Below are 24,445 nucleotides of genomic sequence, written 5' to 3'. Positions count from 1 at the left end.
TGAGAGAGAGAGAGAGAGAGAGAGAGAGAGAGAGAGAGAGAGAGAGAGAGAGAGAGAGAGAGAGAGAGAGAGAGAGAGAATAATTTTTTATTTTTAAAAAAAGTTCTAAACAAATGCATGAGGAACATTTTTTCTGATATTATGCTTTCTTAACGTTCTGGTTAATTAAATATATATTAAACCATAAACGCTCTAGTTCAATATGTCAAATCTTACTTCCGCTCCATTTTATTAATTTTGATTTCATCGTGCTCAAAATTAATTTACATACAACCCTCTGCCTTTGCTTTGTTGGGAGGAATCCTTCAAAATGGAAATCAAAAGCTCTAATATTTTCTGATCTCAACTATCTGAGTACTACAAAAATCTATGTGCATTCCAGACCGATATGAAAAGCAGCCTATACCCATGACATTTTCTTTATTTTCAATCTTGAAAAGCGGCCCTTTAGGGTCTTCTCGCTGATGCCTTGTTCCGCCAGTCTCCTTTATTTTACACCCCGACATATTCCGTCTGATAATTGCCATTGACGGTATTATAACCTCAACATAATTTTATCTGATTTGATAATGACGTTTAGCTGATGACGCCAAGCACTGGAACCCAACCCTCAACATGACAAATTATGTCTTCGTTCGAGTTTCATTTTCATCTGACCTTGAGTTACCTTTAAACCTTCACTTTCATGGAGCATTGAAGTTCTTACTGACATGGAAAGGTATTAGCCTGACTTCATCATCTGACAGTTAATGCCTACCAAAGCCGTCGCTCCTTTTGAAAAAGTTACTTTTTCCTTATCTCAAACCCTTCGATGATTCAACTGCTTCTGACCCCTATGATTGCCCTTTCATCAAGGCTATTTCTTCCCTCTATCATTTCAGTATACACAAACTTAGAGTACTCAATGATTTCCCTTACATTATTGTACGGGAATTCAATGTGCTTGATTGCATCGTTTCTTGGTTCGTCAAGGCAATGTGATATATACGTACTATTATCCACAGGTATTTTGTCGTCTTTTTTCAATCGTCTTTATCACAAGTACATCTCCTAATGGAAAGCTCACACCTGTATAGCTAGTGAAATAAAAAGGTGTCCATTCTAATCTCTATAACTATTATCCAATTGCTCTCGCATCTATACAGCAAATCTGCGAAATTCTATGGATTTATACGGCCTAATACATTCTTAATCTAAAAGATTTCTCTGACCATCAATGTGGATTCCATAATGAGGGTCAACTGGTTATCTATACTACCTTACATGGTTATTTTTGGTTATACTCTCTCTTAAACTTTGGGAAATCCTATGATACTGGTCTTGCCACCCTCAAGGTCTGTTCATTTTGGCTTAAGGCTATTTTAGCAAAATCCCAGCTTGTGACTTCATCCTGGCTGTGGGCCAATCTGGTTATTCTGCAACTAACAGTATTTCATGTACTCTTTCCTCTATAACTATCTAGCAGCATCCCTAATGATTATTAAGGGCCTTCAAATCTCAGTGCGTGTTTGTGTAAGGGGATTTGAAGGCATGCTAATGAGACTGATTTGATTATGAAGGGAACTTGTAGAAGTTATTCTCAGGAAATTGCTCCACGATTCAGCAGTTTAAAGAAGGATTGCAGCCATTATCATTGAGATTTTATTTTCCCCAGAGCTATCCCCTGTTAGGAGAAACAAACATAAAATTTAAGAAAATAATAAAAACAAATAAAACAAGAACATTACTTTAACCATACATCACTTGCTTTTGCGCATGAAATGGATGAACTTCCATGAAGTGATGAATATTTCCACAAAATAATATGTGATATTTAAGCAAACACATCTAATATTTTGAAACTTTTACTGACTATATCTACACTCCCTCCTTTATATTTACTATCACCACAACCCCAGCGAGAAATGAAAGTTAACGGCTTCCAAAAATCACATAAAATAATCAAATACTTGAAAACTCTCCAACGCCAGGCTAGGACCGTGGAGAACGAATATTGTATATAAAGTTTACCATCAGGACACGAAAGAGCATCTGATTACTCAACACCCCGAAGCAGTCTGACAGGGTAATTACCAAGCGGGTAGAGTGGTTGAGGGGGGAATGAGGGGGGGGGGGGGGGGGGAGGGGTTAAGGAAAGGATGCCTCAGTGTCGATTCATATAGAGAATACTTAAGCGTTATAAATCCAGAATGGTATAACCTGGAACTCGGCCTCATTCCCTTCAGCTTTGTCTTTCGCGAGTGAAAAGCGAGCAAAAGGTTAATGGAGTTAATGGACTAGTAACTTTACACTACGAATTATATTCGTTGATTCCGACGGTACGAAGTTTTGTTTACGAAAGTGGATGCAACGTCCGGAGGTCAATTTTAATTCGAGTCTCGCATAACTTGGGTGAATATCATGCACGGTGCCCCCAGAACACAGACGGTCTAACAAAGTAGTGTTTGTTGCTTTGTGATTATTCGTTTGAATTTAAGTAACACACAGAGAGAGAGAAAGATTACATTCCCTATTTGCTCTTATCAAACGCACAAGCTAAATAATAGGAAAATTTGAGAAATACAAATTGATGACACACTACCTGCCTAAATTCTAATTACAAGCAATTCACGTCTCGGCGGGTGGGTCAGAGTCCAGAGGTCCAAAATACCTTTACATAAATAAAGTATATGTCCAGCAAAGCCTAAAAAATGTCAATTTGATTTTGGTTAAAAAAAAAAACTTTATACAATTCTCAGCAGAGAAAAAAAACTCCTCACTCGCGAGCAATTCTTGATGAAGACCTTCAACAGATTTATCGTATTGAATTTAAAACAAAAATAACACGAAAAAAATAAATATATATAAAAAAGCAGAAATATTACCGTTTTTTTATTATTTTTTTCTATTTGGTGCCCTATGCAAAAATAGAACCCCCTAACCCCCCAAAAAATAAATATATATATATATATATATATATATATATAGATATAGATATATATATATAGGTATAATATATATGTTTTGCCCAATATAAAAAAAAAAAAAAAAATAAAAAAATTAAAAAAAGAAAAAAAAATAAAAAAAAATTATATATATATATATTAATAATATATATATATTATATATTATAAATATATATATATATATATATATATTATATATATATAATATATAATATATATATATATATTATATATATATATATATATTAATATATAATATATATATATATATATATATATAATAATATATATTATATATAATAATATATATATATATATCTTTATCTATATATATATATAATATTATATAAATATAGTATATTCTATATATATATTTATATATTATATATATTATGTTATATATATATATATCTTATATATATATATATATTGTATCTATCTATATCTATATATCTATATCTTTTCCTATCTATATAATATATAGGTATATCTATATATATATTATAATATCTATATATATATATATATCTTATAATCTATATCTTATAATCTATATATATATATTCTATATATATATAATCCTATATATATATATATATATATATAATTATATATAATAATATATATTATTATATATAATATATATATAATAGTTTGCGTAAAATAATCTACCTCGCACTCATGTACGAGAGAGAGAGAGAGAGAGAGAGAGAGAGAGAGAGAGAGAGAGATAGCATTTAGAACCAACAAAATTCTATCAATAGCAATACACAAAATGACAGAAAAAATGAAAGAGGTCAATTTTTCCAAATGTGTCCTCCTATTCAATTTCTTTCAAACGAGAAAAAAAAAATCTTAGGCCTCTAGATAAAACGCGGGCTACGATAGACGTGTGCTTGTGTACGTGGTGGGGAGGGGGGTGGATTTATAGGAGGCTTTTCCTACAGCAGATGGCCGCAGGGAAATGCAATCAATTACTCCAATCTCTTTCCCAAACGCTCTTTCTTTAAATCTCCAAAAGTCGCCTTTATCCCAAATCCCACTGAAGGTCCCACACTGGCTCTATCTAGAGGGGCTTATATAAACTTAAGTACACTTAATCATATCCTTTTAAGTACACTTAATCACACACTCAAAACACACTTAAACCATAGTGATGCCAAGATATCTTCATCACAAGATCTCGTCTGTTTGTTAATTCTTGAATAAATTGTCGTACTTACTCATTCTCTATAGTCTTTTAATTTCCGTAAGTGAACGGGACCAATCTATCATAAGCATTTTACCCACTTACTGATGATTAACTTTACTTCTACGTACTATTATGTCCATAAGTTCGTGATCTTTTTTCTCTGTTGTATACTAAGAAAAATATCTTCATTAAGTAATTATTTACCCCTGATAACTATTTTCTAATGCTATTACCGTGCATATGACACCAAATAACCTCATTCCGAGAGGGTTCAGTTAAGGCTATTCCTTTTTTTTTTTTCTTTCTTCTAAATAGGAGAAAAAATTAGATAGAAAAAATACGCCATTACAAAGCCGTTAATGTCAAAGCAAACAAATAAGAACCGAAAACGCGGAGACTGGAAAATGTCTAGAAAATATTCCATCGGTAAAAGGGAACACCTATAAACAATATCCATTCACCGCTCTTTAAAGGCATAGGTTCAGAGGTCAAGAAATGATGAAGATGAAGTGGAAATATGAGAGAGAGAGAGAGAGAGAGAGAGAGAGAGAGAGAGAGAGAGAGAGAGAGATGGTTAATCACAGGTTTCATTAACGCATTGCATGTAAGCGAGCGAGGTATGGCAGGGTGACCACCAACACCATGAAATAATTTGAGGCTCTGCCTGTCCGCATGTACACCTTTGTACCTGTGCATCTGCGAACTCTGTTCTGACTAAATGTACAATTAGGAAACGAGATTAGAATTCCCCTTCCGCCGCACAGTTTAGCCCACAATTAAAAACGCTAATAACCCCTTTGAAAAAATGCGTAATCCTAATTACATGTTATCCCATCATTCGTCCAGATAATTTACACTATAAACCAGAATTCAATTAAATGAAGCATATTACAAAAGATAAATATAAAAGGCCGAGACTTTATGATCCTATTCTACGCTTAGTCTGCTCGAAGGCCATAAACATGAAATCTAATACCTTAAATTGCGGTCCTAATGGCCAACCTATCTGCCCTTATACACACATAAAACCGCCTTCCTACCCGCAAGCCATCTGCTTATTAACACCAACTTGATACAAAAAGGATAAAGTTTCACTATTTAGGTTCGAGAGGCAAGAAGCAGGAAAATGAACGTTCGGCCTTCCAGGAAAGAGGATGACTGGAAAGAGAACAGCACAGAGTGGAAATTACTTCAAAAACAAATAAAGAAAAATAACTTCTGTTTTCAATCGGGGGAGGAACTGTAGCCTTCAACCAACCAAAGGAATAAATAGTAATTAAATGTTTACCCCTAAACGACATTTCCAGAGAAATATTTGAGAACGGAAGAATTTCTGTTAATAATGAAAAGTGAGAAATATATATATATATATATATATATATATATATATATATATATATATATATAATATAATATATATATTATATATATTAAATAATATTATATATATTATATATGTTATATATATAATATATACAACGAATCAAATCGTGTCGAAAGCTGCAAAACCCTCGATTTTCATCACCCGGCAGCAAGTGACGGGCGAAAAGGAACAAGAGCGAGCGAAGAAACGTACTGGGGAAGGACAAAGGAACAGTTCAGCGCTCGCACGTGAACCATCTGAATGAAGCCATTAACGAAAGCCGCTCGGATCGCGATCGAGCAGCGATACTTAATATTTGTGTCATCGTCTCGGGGTTAGCTCATGTTTCGTTGTCAAAAGGTCTCGAACTCTGCTCAATGCGCTTCGTTTTAATCCATCACTGTAACAGCGGCTACTATTACCTTGCATTTTTTCCTCTAGCCTTGGACAATGGACTGCATTCTCATTATTATTATTATCATTTAATAAAAATTACACATAATAGCAAGTGTCTTGAAATGGAGAAACAAATCCCCAGTTATTTAATTAAACTTGCCCATAAAAACTGTGACTTTGTTTCTCATTCGGATCTTAGATGTTTTATTTTACAAACTGGAAGAGGTGAAGGATGGAAACAGTTAAAATACAAAACATATGACTTTTTTTTCAGAAAAATCTTAAGATGTAAAAAACCAAAAAATACATGAAGAACACGCATAGGCGCATACAAATGTTATGCTCAATGGGAATTAAATTTAATCTATTATCATCAGACTTTAGAGTTCCTTATCAGTTGGAAAAGTTTTTTTTTTCATTTCTAATTTCAGATCGTCATGTCTTAGCAGTAATGAGACTGAATGTGAACTGAAAGCAGTTTTTCAAAATAAAATCTTGGGCTGCTTAAACAGAGAACAGATAATGGCGTTTGTTCATCGACAACTTACTAATTGATGCTTTACTAAAACTGCTTGGAATATAGAGGTTCTTGCGCAAAATAAGTCTTAAATTTATAACTGACAGATATTTTCAAGTTATTAATTATTTATTTTTTTATTTTTTATTTTTTTTTTTTTCTTTTTTTTTTCTCTATCACAGTCCTCCAATTCGACTGGGTGGTATTTATAGTGTGGGGTTCCGGGTTGCATCCTGCCTCCTTAGGAGTCCATCACTTTTCTTACTATGTGTGCCGTTTCTAGGATCACACTCTTCTGCATGAGTCCTGGAGCTACTTCAGCCTCTAGTTTTTCTAGATTCCTTTTCATGGATCTTGGGATCGTGCCTAGTGCTCCTATGATTATGGGTACGATTTCCACTGGCATATCCCATATCCTTCTTATCCATTTCTTCCTTTTTGCTTCTGTAGCTCCAATCTCAGGCTGTTGATTACTGTCGTTGTGGTGATCAGTTGCTGGATGACGACCTCCAAGTACCTGACCGTCTTCCCCTTCAATTGGGTTGAATACCTGGTTGCCGGACGAAGCTCCTCTGTTGCCAGAGGTTCCATTTACGTCGTTGTCGTTTATTCCTTCATTTCTTTCCATCATTGCTGAGTTTTGCTATTTAACCCATAGCTGGACCCTACCCCATCAGGGATAGGTACTCATTTACAGCTGAGTAGACTGAGGAAATTATGGTAAAGATCCTTTCCCAAGGAATCAACGCCGAGAAGAGCGGTCACCCATCCAACGACTGACCAGCCCCAATGTTGCTTAACTTGACTTAAGTCCATTGACGACCTAACCCACTCCTCCACGGCTCCACTTTGTGTTAATCAGAGTTAATCAGAGAGAGAGAGAGAGAGAGAGAGAGAGAGAGAGAGAGAGAGAGAGAGAGAGAGACTAAAAAGGACTTAAAAATACGTTTCGCTTTGAATTAACGATACAGGAATTTTAGGATAAGATATTTATGATTTATTTATTAGAACGAAAATGCAAAAAATAAATAATGTGCTTGTTAAACAGCAAAGAAAAATTATTTCTAATAAAAACAGAGTATTTATTTTAATTTTCGTTAGGTTTTAGCACGCGCCTAGAGTAAGCCAGCGGTCGGGTCACGCCTTATTCCAGTTCATAGGGGTATTGAAATTAATATATTCTTCATTCTGCAGCTGTATTTAAAAATTCACTCTCGTATTCACGTAGTTTTCTCAACAATGGGACTACATCTAAATAACGCTCATGAACGATAGTACTATAAAGTGTCCATTTTTTTTTATGTAATTTATTTCATTTGGGCCAAATATCTAAAAGCATTAGTATATGAACAAGACAGTATTAAAAAAAGTAAGTTCTAAAGGGTACAGGGGGCACAAACAATACTCTGACCATCCACTGACCTAACTATGGTCACCTTCTAACTAACTGGGCAAAGGAGGATGCTGTAATCCACGTTCAAATCTAAATATTAGCCCTAGTCTGTTTTTCACTGACCTTCTCTTATCCTCTTTTCTTAAATCTGATTTATCGGAGGTCATCAAGAAACTAACCTTATAAGAAGTTCATAATCTGTATAAATAATATATCTTACCATTTTGATTTCATTATGAGTCTGAAGAACAATATCAAATAAACAAAAGCATTCTCTCTCTCTCTCTCTCTCTCTCGAAAATATATATTTTATAGTTATTTACAAACTACACACGTACATACATCAATATATAATTTTTTGTAGCAAAGTTTAAATTAAATATCGTCTAATATAGAATTCACTATACATTGCGAAAGCTTCAATCGAAAAGTAATTAAAATGATTATCTGTTTATACCTCAGCGAGGATTCGTACCGTAGCCTTTTTGGTTCAGAGACAATACAATAGTACATAGTAACAGTTCTCATTTGATTTGGATGTAATATATTTCAAGATATACTGAATACCACATTAAATGATATATATATATATATATATATATATATATATATATATATAATCATATATATATATATATATATATATATATATATATATATATATATATATATATATATATATATATATATATAATAATATATATAGTAGATAGAGATAGATAGTTAATATGTGTGTATGTATAACCTATGCACACATACATAAAAATACATACGTAATCGTATACGAAAGGGGTGACCCAATAATACAGACAAATAAGAAACTGCCTTATTAACTTTAGAAAAATAATGATTGAACGACCTAACCTGGAAGCATGGGGTGGAAAAACAAAAAGCAGGGGAACGAAGTATGAACGTCGGTTACCACAAAGTAATTCCATCCACACTGTTCAGTTTGATCACTCCAGGTCTTTGAATGTGAATGTAAAAGATCTCTCCGATTTCAAGTTTGGTTTGTGACGATAATGTGACTCGGTTTTTTTTTTTTTTTTTTTCAAGCCCTGACGGCGTGGATGTATGGGGTGTGGGCATCACCCACAGGTAAGACCTCAAGACTTTCACCCATCTCGATGTTCCCGAAGGCCCTGGGATGCGGATCGCTGGCTATGGGGGTTATGGTGGACTTGGCCGTACTGCAGCTGCTCAAGTTGGCGTGGAGGTTATGGCTAAAGAATAGGGAGTCACCAAGATGTTATGGGGTCTTTAAGGCAGCCCCGCAAGAGAGGGGTCGGGGATCTCTTCTGCTGGAGACTGGTCGGTGCATACGAGAGCCCGGGGTATTAATGGTTTACAAAAGGCAGTGTTGCAAAGGACGCCCAAGGGTGTTTGGCGTCCCTGATTGAGTACCGCCGATAGCGATATCATTCTCGTGCACTCTGAGGGCCCAATAAAATGATCGCCTATTGGGTTACACGGATTTGAGGGACTTCTATGGTAAGGGGAATGTGATATACAGCTCTCTACAGGAATGGGGATTGCCTTATTACAGTGTCCCAATGAGCTGGGTGTGAGGGAAGAGGAGTTCTCCATCACGTGTGGTTCCCCAAGTACACCGCCCTAACAGGAGACAATCAAGAGACACTACCCAGGAGGGCCACGTTTCAAATTACACACTTTCGTGACGACCATCATAACCAAGAACGCGTTATTGTGCACATATTTTCATCTGATCCCGTGTCTGTAATCAGTATTTGAAAACCTACATATACTAAAACCATAAAAAAAGTCATAAAACCATAAAAAAAAAGTCACATAACATTCCCTGTTTTGTAGAAGAAATCAAGCCTTAAAATCAAAAGCTCAGACCTGAGGAAAAATGTTTAAAATTAACGTTTAAATCATTTCTCTAATATTAATGTACCCTGTATTCAGTCTTCAAGTAATACGTAACATGCAGCAGCAGCAACAACAACAACAACAACAAACATCGGTTCTAATTCACAGACATGCGCTAAAACTTCGCGCTTACGAAAACACAAGAGATCATCCAAAGCAGAACATCTTTATCGACATATGCAAAATGTCTATTAACTACAGATGATCACCTAACAGCTGTTTTCGAGAGGTTTCGTCAGATTCATCATCTCACCTGGAGAGATTTCATTAACACACACACACACACACACACACACACACACACACCTGACAAATGTGAAAAAAAAAAAAAAAAAAAACCTGATTCCTCGAAAGTGAAGTTGGCGGAGGCAATGAGGAGTTTCCCATTACTCATACGAGACAACCAGTTAAAACATGGTGTTGTTGATAAATAAACAATTAAGATTAAAAATTTTCCAAAACGGAAAAATAAGAAATAAACTATTGCTCTTACATAAAAATAAAAGCCAATTAGTTGTCTATAAAAAGACTGTACCACAAGGAAAGACAGCTCCTCATCAAAGACGACACAACGGAGAAAATCAGAAGAAAAACACATTTAATGGACAAAATAAGTCTCCGGCAAGCAAGGATAAAAACAAAGTAATCTGAAATAGATATCGAAACATCTATAAATTTGGGTATTCAAGTTAATATTCTATTTCCCGCATAACTATTTTCTTTCTTTTAATCTTGCTGACTAGAGAAACACAGTATGAAATATTCCCAAAGATTCATGTAGATACACCTGTAAATGGAAAGGCTTTCAATATGATTTACTGAGTCCCCAGAAAAAAAATTTGAACATAAAAAAAATTAAATAAATAATCTAAAAAAATACAAAAATAATAAAAAAGAATTGTTTTCTGTAATATTCCGTAAAATAAGGAAAAACTAAATACGGAAAACGAGTATTTCTTTTGTATCGTAAAATGACAACAGTATTATTGTGAAGAAACAAAAAAACTTCATGCAACACGGCAAGAATCACAACAAAAACCTTCTATCGACTCGCTTTGCATCACACATATTTCTGTTTAACCTTAATTGAGGTGAGAGTTTCACATTCTACACAGCTATAGAACTTTAAAGACATTTCTATTAACTAATACAACTGAAATATATAGGGCTCCACCCCACCCGTCCGGGGACACTTGTCGGGCCCCTCCCGCCTGTCCCAGGACACGTGGTGGGCCCCGCCCGCCCGTCCCGGGACACATGGCGGACCTCACCTGCCCGTCCCGGGACCCTTGGTGGGCCTCGCCTGCCCGTCCCAAGACCCTTGATGGGCCCCTCGCCGCCCGTCCCACGACTTGTTGTGGTGGCACCTTCACCCGTTCCCGTCCCTGGGAACGCGGTGGCTTTCGCCGCGCCCGCCCAATCCAGGGAACACGTAGTGGGCCCCCCCTGGCCCGGCCTTTGTCCCAGGGACAGGTTGGTGGGCCCTGCCTGCCTGTCCCGAGACACGTGGCGGACCTCGCCCACCTGTCCCACGACCCTTGGTGTGCCCCGCCCACCTGTCCCAGGACCCTTGGTTGGCCCGTCCCCCACCCATTCCAGGACGCGTGGCGGACCTCACCCGCCCGTCTCAGGACCCTTGATGGGCCACGCCCGCCTGTCCCGGGACACTTGGCGGACTTCGCCCGCCAGTCCCAGGACCGTTGGTGGGCCCTGCCTGCCCGTCCCAGGACATGTCACGGGCCCCACCCACCCATCAAGGGACACACAGCGGACCTTGCCCGCCCGTCCCAGGACCCTTGGCAGGCCCCGCCCACCTGTGCCAGGACTCCTGGCAGACCTCGCCCGCCCGTCCCGGGACCCTTGGCGAGCCCCCGGCCCGCCCATCCCGGGACTCGTGGTGGACCTCACCCGCCTGTCCCAGGACCCTTGGCGGGCCCAGCCCACCTGTCCCGGGAAAAATGGTGGACTTTGCCTGCTGGTCCTGGGACCCCTGGCGGGCCCCGCCCGCCTGTCCCGAGACTCGTGGCAGACCTCGCTCACAAGTGTTGTTTCCCGTCCCCGGACTCGTTGCAGGCCTCGCCACCGTTCCTGTATCCAGGCAGCCTCGCCCGCCCATCCCCAGACTCGTGGCAGGCCTCGCCCACCGTCCCGGGACTCGTGGCAGGCCTTGCCCGCCCGTCCCAGGACCCTAGGCAAGCCTCGCCTGCCATCCCAGCAGAGAGCAACACCTATGCTTAGCCTTGAACCAGAATATGCCACTGAATCGTTTTTTAATTCTCCTGGCCTCCTGAATCCTCTGCTTCTCCTGGCACCTCCAACGAATCCTTACTGAAACCTCTGCTTCTTCCTGGAACCTCAACGAAATCCTTACTGAATCCTCTCATCTCAGGGGTCTTCTAGGAAATCCTCTGCTTCTTCTCTGCACCTCCCAAAAATCCTACTGAACCCTCTCAATGCTCCTTGGGGGCTTCTCTGAATCCTCTGCTTCTCGCTCCTGGCACTTTCCAGAATCCATACTGATTTCCTCTAGGTTCTCCTGGGGCTCTTCTCTGATCCTCTGCTTACTTCCTGGCACCTTCTAACGAAATCCTACTGAATCCTCTCAATTCTCCTGGAGCTTCTTTGAATCCTCTGCTTCTTCTTCTGGCACCTCCACGAAACCTACTGAATCCTCTCAATTCTCCCTCTGAATTCTCTGCTTCTTCTGCACCTCATCGAATCCTACTGATTCCTCTGTTTTCTCTGGAACCTCAACGAATCCTACTGAATCCTCTGCTTCTTCTCCTGGAAACCTCGAATCGAATCAATTACTGAATCTCCTGCTGCTTCTTCTAACCCTGGGAACCTCAACAAATCCTACTGAATCATCTCAATTCTCCTGGAGCTTCTCGAACCCTCTGCTTTCTTCTCCTGGCACCTCAACGAATCCTACTGAATTCTCTGCTTCTTCTCCTGGCAACCTCAACGAATCCTACTGGAATCCTCTGCTTCTTTCTCCTGGAACCCTCCAACGAATCCTACTGAATCCTCTGCTTCTTCTCCTGGCACCTCAACGAATCCTACTGAATCCTCTCAATTCTCCTGGGGCTTCTAGGAATCCTCTGCTTCTCCTCCTGTCACTTCCATTAATCATACTGAATCCTCTCAGTTCCCCTGGGGCTTCTCTGAATCCTCTGCTTCTTCTCCTGGCACCTCAACGAATCCTACTGAATCCTCTCAATTCTCCTGGAGCTTCTCTGAATCCTCTGCTTCTTCTCCTGGCACCTCAACGAATCCTACTGAATCCTCTCAATTCTCCTGGAGCTTCTCTGAATCCTCTGCTTCTTCTCCTTGGCACCACCTCAACGAATCCTACTGAATCCTCTCAATTCTCCTGGAGCTTCTCTGAATCCTCGGCTTCTTCTCCTGGCACCTCCACGAAACCTACTGAATCCTCTCAATTCTCCTGGGGCTTCTCTGAACCCTCTGCTTCTTCTGGCACCTCAACGAATCCTACTGATTCCTCTGCTTCTTCTCCTGGAACCACAACGAATCCTACTGAATCCTCTGCTTCTTCTCCTGGAACCTCAACAAATCCTACTGAATCATCTCAATTTCTCCTGGAGCTTCTCTGAATCCTCTGCTTCTTCTCCTGGCACCTCCACGAAACCTACTGAATCCTCTAAATTCTCCTGGGGCTTCTCTGAACCCTCTGCTTCTTCTCCTGGCACCTCAACGAATCCTACTGAATCCTCTGCTTCTTCTCCTGGCACCTCAACGAATCCTACTGAATCCTCTGCTTCTTCTCCTGGAACCTCAACGAATCCTACTGAATCCTCTGCTTCTTCTCCTGGAACCTCAACGAATCCTACTGAATCCTCTCAATTCTCCTGGGGCTTCTAGGAATCCTCTGCTTCTTCTCCTGGCACCTCCACGAATCCTACTGAATCCTCTCAATTCTCCTGGGGCTTCTCTGAATCCTCTGCTTCTTCTGGCACCTCAACGAATCCTACTGATTCCTCTGCTTCTTCTCCTGGAACCTCAACGAATCCTACTGAATCCTCTGCTTCTTCTCCTGGAACCTCAACAAATCCTACTGAATCATCTCAATTCTCCTGGAGCTTCTCTGAATCCTCTGCTTCTTCTCCTGGCACCTCCACGAAACCTACTGAATCCTCTCAATTCTCCTGGGGCTTCTCTGAACCCTCTGCTTCTTCTCCTGGCACCTCAACGAATCCTACTGAATCCTCTGCTTCTTCTCCTGGCACCTCAACGAATCCTACTGAATCCTCTGCTTCTTCTCCTGGAACCTCAACGAATCCTACTGAATCCTCTGCTTCTTCTCCTGGAACCTCAACGAATCCTACTGAATCCTCTCAATTCTCCTGGGGCTTCTAGGAATCCTCTGCTTCTTCTCCTGGCTGCTCCACGAATTCTACAGAATCTTCTCAATTCTCATGGGGCTTCTCTGAACCTCTGCTTCTCCTGGCACTTCCATGAATCCTACTGAATCCTCTCAGTTCTCCTGGGGCTTCTCTGAATCCTCTGCTTCTTCTCCTGGCACCTCAACGAATCCTACAGAATCCTCTCAATTCTCCTGGGGCTTCTATGAATCCTCTGCTTCTTCTCCTGGCACCTCAACGAATCCTGATGAATCCTCTCAATTCTCCTGAGGCTTCTCTGAATCCTCTGCTTCTTCTCCTGGCACTTCCATGAATCCTACTGAATCCTCTCAATTCTCCTGGGGCTTCTCTTAATCCTCTGCTTCTCCTCCTGGGACTTCCATTGAATACCTACTGAATCCTCTCAGTTCCCCTGGGGCTTCTCTGAATCCTCTGCTTCTTCTCCTGGCACCTCCACGAAACCTACTGAATCCTCTCAATTCTCCTGGGGCTTCTCTGAACCCTCTGCTTCTTCTCCTGGCACCTCAACGAATCCTACTGAATCCTCTGCTTCTTCTCCTGGCACCTCAACGAATCCTACTGAATCCTCTGCTTCTTCTCCTGGCACCTCCACGAATCCTACTGAATCCTCTCAATTCTCCTGGGGATTATCTTAATCCTCTCATTTCCCTCACCGTTTCTACAATCCTCCCATTTCCCTTTCCCTTCCAGTAATTAATAAAACTAAGAAAACATTTTAACATTTATTTCCGTTCAAGTTCAATTTCCTTCCTTTACAAATAGACATCAAACTTTCCATACAACAAACATTCTCCTTAAGTTTTTCACATCTGATCCATTTGATTGAGGCCAGCGCAGACTTGATCACGCAATTCCCCGAAGATAGACGGAAGCTTCTGTTTCCAATTGTCCTCCTCCAGGCATCTGTATTTCTCCTAGAGGTTCTTTAGGTCGCTCATCGCAGCTGTCGAACCCCATCTTCCAGCTGGTCGTTCCGCTCGCCCTGGATACCGGCCTTCCTCTCCAGCGACTCCAGGCGATGATTTCGTTCCTCTTCACTTTCGCAGTTTGAACTTCACACTGGAGTCCACACTTATCCTTCCAGAGGTTTTCCACTTCCTTCTGAAGGCGCTGGAACCTCAGCTCGAGGTCTTTCCTGTCGGATTCCCGCTTTTCGGTCGCGTCTTTTTGTTCCTGGATGACCCTCGCCAACCACGCCGCTTCTTCGGTCTTTTGCTGCAGGCCTTTCTCCTTCTGTCGTGGGAGTTTCTCGACATCTCAAGCAGGCAGTCTGCCTCTGCCAACTGCACTCCCAGTTCCCTTATCCTCTCACATGGGGCATCGTTTCTCTGCCCAATTTCCTTTGCGTTGTCCTTCAGCTGCTGATTTTCTTCTGTCATCTTGAGGATCTTGTCTTCCAGCTGCCGTTTCTCCCTCTTCTCGTGATCGTTCTACTTTTTCAGAAACAACACCTCGTGAGTGATCTGGATCACACGAGTGCGTTCTTCCCTTCCGCCCGCCTTCTGAATCTCTTCATGGTAGTTGAGCCTCTGTTGCAGCTGAAGAACTGTCCTATCCAAGTTCACCCGCTGCTCTCTCAGGCACTGGATGGTGTCTCGCAAGGCCGCAATTCTCTCGTTCAGTTCTTATTCCTTGGGCTGTTCAGCTCCATCATCAGTCAGGAGAAACCTCACTAGTGAATAGGCAGCCACAGCAAACAAGATGACTATTCCTCCGTATTTCATACAACATCTGGACAACAACGTCCCAACAACACCTACTGCCAAGGCCAGGTAAGGCCACATTTTCTTCAAACTGGAATCCATATCTGAAGTATGTTACTTGCAGAGGCCATATCCAGTTCGTATACTCTCCTTTCTCTCTCTCGATTTTTCGTTGGTTTTCTATATTGGACGAGATAGCAGGAAAGATTCTGAAAGGTTTTTAATTATGTCTTGTCTCTTGCTGAAATCTCTCTCAGGGATACTTTGCAATACGTATCTCCTTTTTCTGCTCTCACTCACTCTCTTCTCTCTCTCTCTCTCTCATCTTGCCCCGAAGATCTGGAATTCTTCATTTGTTCCTTCATTTAGGTTTAAGGCTTTGCATTCGATATAGGAAACCTAATGTGTGTGTATTATGCTTCGTTTGAGGTTTTTATTAATATTATTCTGTCCATCTAGGCATATATATGTATGTATGTATGTATGTATGTATGTTAATATATAGTATAATATATATAGTATATATATATATATATAGTACTATATTATATACTATTTATTTATTATATATACACATACATATGTATATTAATATGATATTACATTATTATATATATATATTAAATATATATTAATATATAATATATATATATATAATTATATAATACACATACTTATATATATCTTCAAAGAATCTTTCTAGTCTTTGGGAACATTATATACATTAATAATATATATATTTGAAATATATATATATATATATATATATATATGATATATATATATATATATATATAGTGTTAAAGTAGGTTACTATTGTATGTATGCATATGATATTTGTTCCTTCATTTAGGTTTAAGGCTTTGCATTCGATATAAGTTTAAAGAGAGAGAGAGAGAGAGAGAGAGAGAGAGAGAGAGAGAGAGAGAGAGAGAGAGAGAGAGAATTATTGGCTAATCCAATGACACAAACTCGTGCGTAACGTTGGCCATTTATTTCTTCAGGATATGTAGACACAGGATGTCTGATACAATTAAGTTTTCAGTTTCCTATGATTACGTGAACTAGTTTATCGTCCGTTCTATTTTAACCTTTTTAGCCTTTCTATTATTATTATTATTATTATGTATTATTATTATATTATTATTATTATTATTATTATTATTATTATTATTACTATCTAAAGATGAACCTCATTCATATGGAACTAGCCCAAGACCACAGGGGCCATTGACTGGAAATTCAAACTTCCAAAGAATAGTATTCTGCCGTTCATTTGAAAGAAGTAATAAAAGAGGGTAATGGGAAATACAGAATGAAGATATCATTAATCGGAGAGAGAGAGAGAGAGAGAGAGAGAAATCTTACGTTGACTTCCAGATCTCTTTTAAAGGTAGATACAACGGCGAACAGACTGCTTGGAAGAAACGAGATGGTCAAGTGTAACGTACGATGACGATGACTAGGACTATTACCCTACAAGGCTGATGCATGAAAAGTGGTAGATACAGACGTAACCTGTTCTGACTTACTAGGAAATTATCGTCAGCAGTAGTCGTCAGTTTTTGGTAAAAAGTGAATACTATCGGTTCCTTCTGGTTCGGTAACTACCAGACAGAAAATGAACCTTGTTTAGTATTAACAGCACTTGGAGTGAGGCCTCGGTAGTGTTCTTCAGTTTTACTATCCTTTTTTATATTTATAAAAAAAGTATATATGTATGTATGTATGTATATGTATAGGACGTGTTATTTCTATTTAGGTGAGAAGGAAATTATATCTGGGGCACAGTAGGAAACGTTGTGCTGCGTTGCAAGCATTTTTTGTTTTAAATAAATCTTCAACCTGTAGTACCTTTTACCCCTTAAAATGTGAAATAAGCTGGTGTACCATGAGACGTTAGTGAACTGAAATTTCATCTCTATTCAAATCCACAGTTTTGGTTCTGCAATTCAAGCAAAAACTAAATTTAATATTATCATTAAGGTAATTTTTGTATCAAATGCTCTTCAGCCATGACAGCAACAAATGAAAAACCCTTGAGTATTGTAGATCGATGAGAAACAGAGGAAACAGACATAGATCATAGTTGGTGGTATAAAACGCCAAGAGATCATGTGCCGATGCATCAGTTAAGATCTCTCTCTTATATATATATATATATATATATATATATATATATATATATATATATATATATATATATATATATATATATATGTGTGTGTGTGTGTGTGTGTGTGTGTGTGTGTGTGTGTGTGTGTGGTGTATTCACACTATTTGTAGTTTCACTGAAAAAAACTCAACTAAATATTACGTATGCCGATGCAATCGTAAAATAGTTTAGCACTTCCGTGACGACAAGTTTCTATAAAAGCCCTAAACAAGGTTCATTAATTGACTAATTCATGCTACAAATTGGCGCCATAAATACTATGCTCGTCCACAATGAACTGCAGAGAGAGAGAGAGAGAGGGAGAGAGAGAGAGAGAGGGGGGGGGGAGGGGGTACTATACAAAAGTATGTTTGGCAACCGAAACCGCGAATTTCATGAAATGGATGTTGTAGCAATTAACAAACTCCTCTGCATTTTTCCGACATCCGAATTTCACCAGGATCTACGAAGAGACTTAGGAAGAACGTCACATATTTTGCTACGAATTCTTAACCACAACTCATACACGTACCGCCATGCCCTAGGGCGCATGCCATGGAGTCCTAAAAGAGACATCAGCTTGGTAGTGGTTGAAAGAATTCACAATACAGCAGAAGCAAAACCTGAAAAGTAAAGTTATAGACATGGATATAGGGAGAAGGGAATGACAGGTGTGGGGGAAGGGGAGAGTAGAGCCCTTGGGTAGGTAGGAGGGAGGGAGGGAGGGAGGAGGCGAGGAAATAGAGCCCTCCGGTTTTGGTGCAGTGAATAGCTTACCTCCTATCTATCGATCGAGAGAGGCCCATAGCTCCTCCTCGCTGTTCTTAACCTTTGTACTCCCTGTATCGGCCCATCGCCGAATGTTCTTCTGTCTCCCTTTATCATGTTCTTTCTCCCGTTCTATTGTTATCTGCTCCCCTCAGTCTCGTTTGTTCATCTTAAAGGCTTTCCACCTTTATCTCTAAGCATCTATATTTATGGTCCCGTAGCCTCCCCTTTATTTGCTAAATCTTCCCACAGACTTTTTTTCTTGTATCGACGGCCATCTTCGAGGAAGACCTAATGAACAAAGCGGAAAAATCCTTCATAAACAGACTTAGAAATGCAAACTGCATTGAAGAGATGGGTTAACAAAACTGATAACAGGATGCAGTGCTAAATGGCACTCCACTTTGATATCAACAACCTCTACAAAAGCCAAACTAAACTGCTGTGTAGGAAAGAATGAAAACTGGAATCCAAACCACTCAATTAATTCTCAATCAAATTTTTATACTAACTAAAGTCCTTGCTTGATATTCAACCAGCCTTGAGGTCAAAACAAATCCTCTTTTGGGATATCGACCTAAATCTGAGCCAAAGAAAGTCCTTGAAGTGTATTGCTCGACTTTATATAATGGCCTCAAAGAAGGAAATAATGAACAACAGTTGTTTTTGTGCATCCTATGACGAAACGAAAGGGAACGGAACGATACCAAAACATTCAGAACGTGAATAGAAAATTGTCCTTTCTAAAAGGATTCATTATTGCATCAAAGAACGCCAACTTGAACTAAATGAAAAGCCAAAAAAACAGTTTTGTTTGCACATCCTTTCTCAAACTTGACATTAGTAATAAAAAAACTGAGTTTTTGAGATCCGCTAATAGAATTATTTAAATTACCATCAGGTAGAGTAGAGCTAATACTAAATGGGATAACACTCAAAAGGAGTGCTCATACGGAAGGAACGAATTCGAGTGAGAGAAGATTGTGCAACATGGACGACATCCAAAGAGTGAAGGGTAATGGATACGGAATACTTTGAATTCACGACATTTGCAAGAAGGTTCTTCGAATTACATGGCCTTGGATAAGAGAACTTTACGATGAATGCTATTCAAGAATGAAAGTTATACAAAATACACGTCCTTCAATGGCATAAGGGTATGCAGAATGGATGGCCATTACAGAATGATGGTTATACAAAACAGATGGCCTTCAATATTCGAGGATTTGCATAAAGGATGGCTATATAAGAATAAAGGTTATACCAAATAGATGCTTTTGAAGAATGAAGGTTGCAAAAAATTGATACCTTTCAAAAACTTGATTCAGCAGAATTGACTTCTTTTAAAGAATGGAAATATGGAAAAAACACCAAATAGATGATTCTCAGAGACATAAAAATGAATGATGTACAAAATACCTGCAGATGGATTACTTTTCGATGTGAAGTTATAACAATAAGATGTCATTAAAAGAGTAAAGACCATGGAGAATAAATGGCGTTTAAAGAAGGAAGGCTGCATAATACAGATGGCCTTCAAAGACGCAGGATTGTAAAAAAAATTAATGGCTTTAGAAGAACGAAGATTATAAAACAGATGGCCTTCAAAGACGATCGGCTATGCTGAATGGATGGCTTATTAAGAAAAGTTACAAAAAATTTGGTAAAAAACGAGAGATCAAAATAATGAATGTTATAGAAAACAGGTGACACTCAAGATGTACTGTCACGTAAATTTGCTCATTTTGAAAGCATCATAGTTACACAAAATACATGACCTTCAAAGATAAGGGTCATGAAAAATTACTGGACTTAAAAAAATTTACACAAGGATGAAGGGTTACAAACAATAAATGGTCTTCAAAGATGTACGGCTACGTAGAATGGATTGTTTTTTATCAAGTAAAAAATCATGAGATACAGCATATCTGAGTTATGTTGACAAGCTAATGAAATTTTTAGAAGTGAAAAAGGACTTTAGAAATAACACAAGTAAGAATTCCTTTTCAAATAAGAACATGGCATAACCTTCTCACCATATTATAAGGAAGGAAACGAGAAAATTTACTTTATTTCCGTTACTCGATTAGACAAGACTCAGATCTCCGAAACGAAAGATGTACGTCGACTAGCACCGGTAAAACAGACGGTTATCTGTTATTTTACTACGTAAGTATAACTAACAAAATTGTGGCAATAAAACCTGACTAAAATATTTGTACGTTTAAAAAAATGTAAACCAATAAATGAGTAAGTGAATGAATTAACAGATGAACGCCTACATGACCTGAACATACACAAACGACGGTGAAGAAATAAAGTGTCTCACTAATTTAAGGTATCTAAAATCCATAATAATAAAATCGAGTGTGTCTCCGCCACTGGTGGGGCCGGGGACAATAGGGGATCGGGAGATTGGGGAAGACATGACACATCCACCCTCCTCCTGCAGACCTGTTTCTGTTTGTCCGCCCCGGGAGGGGGGGGGGGTTTAAGAAGGGGATCGAGAGGGAAGGAAAGACATGACGGACTGCGCCGGGTTCCAGTGCAGCGCTTAAGCCGCGCGTCCATAAAAGCTCGGGTAAATAAACACCTAAAAGAATATCCAAAAAAAAATTAAAAAAAATTTAAAGTAAAACTTTGGCACAAAATTACCTTTGAATAAAAATACCAAAGTTAACTTCACCTTTAATACAATGTTCTCAACTATATTATTATCCTTTAGTGTTCGAACGGTAACATTAAAATTCCACTGACTCAACTGCTCGCATGAATATGCCTTAAATTTTCTCTCAATTTTAATAGGAACATTCTCCATGTTACATCAAAATGATGTATGATCGAAATGGAATAATTTACAATTGTCTATAGGATTCGCTCTGGACTGAGGATCCATCACATGCGCTTCAAAATTCAACAGAATCAGTTGATCATACAGATAAAATCTTATAGTTTGATTTTGATCTACAAAGTGTAGGTAGGGAACTTGGCGCTTACACATGATTCTAAGTAGAGAAATCCTAAAAACATGTATACACATAACGTTTATATGTATTACATACAAACACACACGTATTATGTGTACATATATATGTACATATATATATATATATATATTTATATATATATATATATTACATATACACACACACGTATTATGTGTACATATATATACACACATGTGCATAATATATATATATATATATATATATATATATATATATTATATATTTTATATATATATATATATATATATATATATATATATATATATTATATATGCTCACATATACAACATTGAGCCGTTCTCCTTAATGAGACTAAATCATCGTCTATCAATCTGCTGAACAAAAAAACATCCACAAAAGATATTTTCCATTTCGTACACCTATTAAACAGATGGCTCTCATCAGCCGCGCATCGAATCCCATCCGTAAATATTGTGCCCTTCATCTCTATCTTCCACACACTTTCATTCCTGGATGTAGGGGCCCTTCCTTCCCAACACATCGTTCACACCATCTATACAGTTTTTTCTAGGTTTTTCCTATTCTTATTCTTCCTAACACTTCAAAATGCACACCCTTTCCACTTGCTAATCGTTTTCCATTTTTTCCACATGACCAGTCGGTCCATCTCACAAAACATTGATCCAACATTGTCTACGCTAACCTTTATACCATTTCTGCTACAAATACTATGAAAACAATTCATCTTTCTTGCCTTAATCTCTCTACATTCATTTTTATTCAACATCTACTCTTTACCTCCATTAAAACAAAGTTGATACATTTCACCTTGGCCTTCATATATACCCTAAGGCCTTGTCCACACTAGCGGGCACTGTCCGACGGGCAAACACTGTTCCCATAACCCATTCCACCATACAGACCGAGCAAGTATGAAGCCAGAGCAATGTAATTGTCTGTTAACACTGCTTCAGCAGCGAGAGAAAATATAAATAGCGGGAAGTGCCGACGGGCATGCCCACTAGTGTGGACAGGCCATAAGATTCCTCTATCTTTCATACACACCCCGGTTAGTTTCCTTGCTTTAATTCTGATTGCAATTTATCATTATTACTTGACTCTTACTAACATTTATTCTCAAATTTCTCCTCATACAAATACTTTCAGAAACTCTTGAGAGGTATTCGTGACATCCACTTAGCAACTGTAATATCTGGAGAGAGAGAGAGAGAGAGAGAGAGAGAGAGAGAGAGAGATCCGTTCATTCCTCCATTCACAACCCGTTTTCACCCAACGACATTACAACTACATCTAATTTCTTTTCTCTGATCTCAGATTACTCCATCTAGGAAGATAATAAACAGCGATGGAAACTTTACACCAAACCAGTGACACTCTTGCCTACATACGCTCCCACCCACTTGTTCCAGAGCATAATATTTTTTAAGGGCTCTAAACAATGGATTTATAAAACAGTCCTCACTGCTTTTTTTTGTCACTGTTTTTTCTATGTCCAAGTACGCTACATACAGCCTTTTCCCTCTACTCTTGAACTTCTTACGAAACTATTTCATAACAAACAATTGATCCAAACAGTTTCCTCATTGTCTAAACCCATAATGTCCTTTCCATATCAATCTGTCTGTCGTCTGTTTTACTTTATCAGACAAAGGCCTAGCATACCCCATCAACAATTTTCTTAGTAATGTTAAACCCAACTAATTCTTATCCTCTTCTTTATCAAATTTTCGTTTAAATAAAGAAAAAAATTAGCTACTTTCGTCCATTCCCTTGGAACTTCTTCTTTAAACAGACATATCTTACACAGCTTGGTCAGCAACTTAATTACACTTCCATCACTTTACAATTATGCAGAATGTCCCTTGTAATTCCAACAATACCTCGTGTCCTTCCATACTTCATCCCCAAACAATTTAAATTGCCCGTTCGACCAGCATTTTCAAACTTACAATTACTCTTTCAGAAAGTTCTTCTCCAAATTCAATGACCTTCAGAATACTCTCACCATCAACCTACAACTGAAATCTCTTCGCACAGCATTTTCATTCGCATCTTTGAATCTGAGATCCACTTGCTAAGTTAATATTTCACTATACATTTATTTACTTGTATAACTTAATTCTTAACTTAATTCTTCCTCGGGTCCCTGCTCACCTTCTCCCCCTTCCTTTTTGTTACACGCAATTTTTTTTTATTTACCTTTTATTTCTTATTTATTTATTTTTTGCTCACCTGACTCAAAACAAATTTCTGCGTTTTTCTGTTATATCCTTTACATTACCTTCGCTAATGTTTTGCAAATTCATCTCGCATGATGTTTTTAATCCTGCCTACCTTCCTGAAACCAAATAAGCTTTCCACTTACTATATGACCCCACCCCCGAATTTTACAAATTCTTCATTTATTCCTCCAGTTTCCTTGTTTTTCCCTCTAGCTATTTTTCATCCTCATATCCTTCTTGTCAAACTAACTTTCCTTTATTACTCTTGGAGGTACATTTCCCTCTCTTCACCTCTAGACTTTGCATCCATGTACCCAACCTTTGCTTCAGCTTCAGCCAAGTAACGATCAGATGTATCTTCAGTCACTCTGCTTCTCGCTACCATAACCATCAACATGCTCTTGCATCAGCGTTTTTACCTCTGGATCAAATATACTATACTTTTCCTCAGTCCATATTAATCTTGCAATCCTTAACCTAACACAATTGTAATCGTTTATCCTTC

At 38.6% G+C, this 24,445-nt stretch overlaps 1 protein-coding gene across 1 annotated transcript; it reads left to right on the top strand.

Moving 5' to 3' along the window:
- The first annotated feature begins 10,956 nt into the window (after positions 1-10,956).
- Positions 10,957-11,937, top strand: LOC135212246 (basic proline-rich protein-like). The gene has a single exon (XM_064245689.1). The coding sequence runs from the start codon at positions 10,957-10,959 to the stop codon at positions 11,935-11,937; it is 981 nt and encodes a 326-aa protein (XP_064101759.1).
- The last annotated feature ends 12,508 nt before the right edge of the window (positions 11,938-24,445 follow it).

Source organism: Macrobrachium nipponense, chromosome 40 (genome assembly GCF_015104395.2).
Source record: "Macrobrachium nipponense isolate FS-2020 chromosome 40, ASM1510439v2, whole genome shotgun sequence".
Classification (NCBI taxonomy): Eukaryota; Metazoa; Arthropoda; class Malacostraca; order Decapoda; family Palaemonidae; genus Macrobrachium; species Macrobrachium nipponense.
Note: the sequence above shows the minus strand (reverse complement) of the source record. Positions and strands in the feature narration are given on the sequence as shown.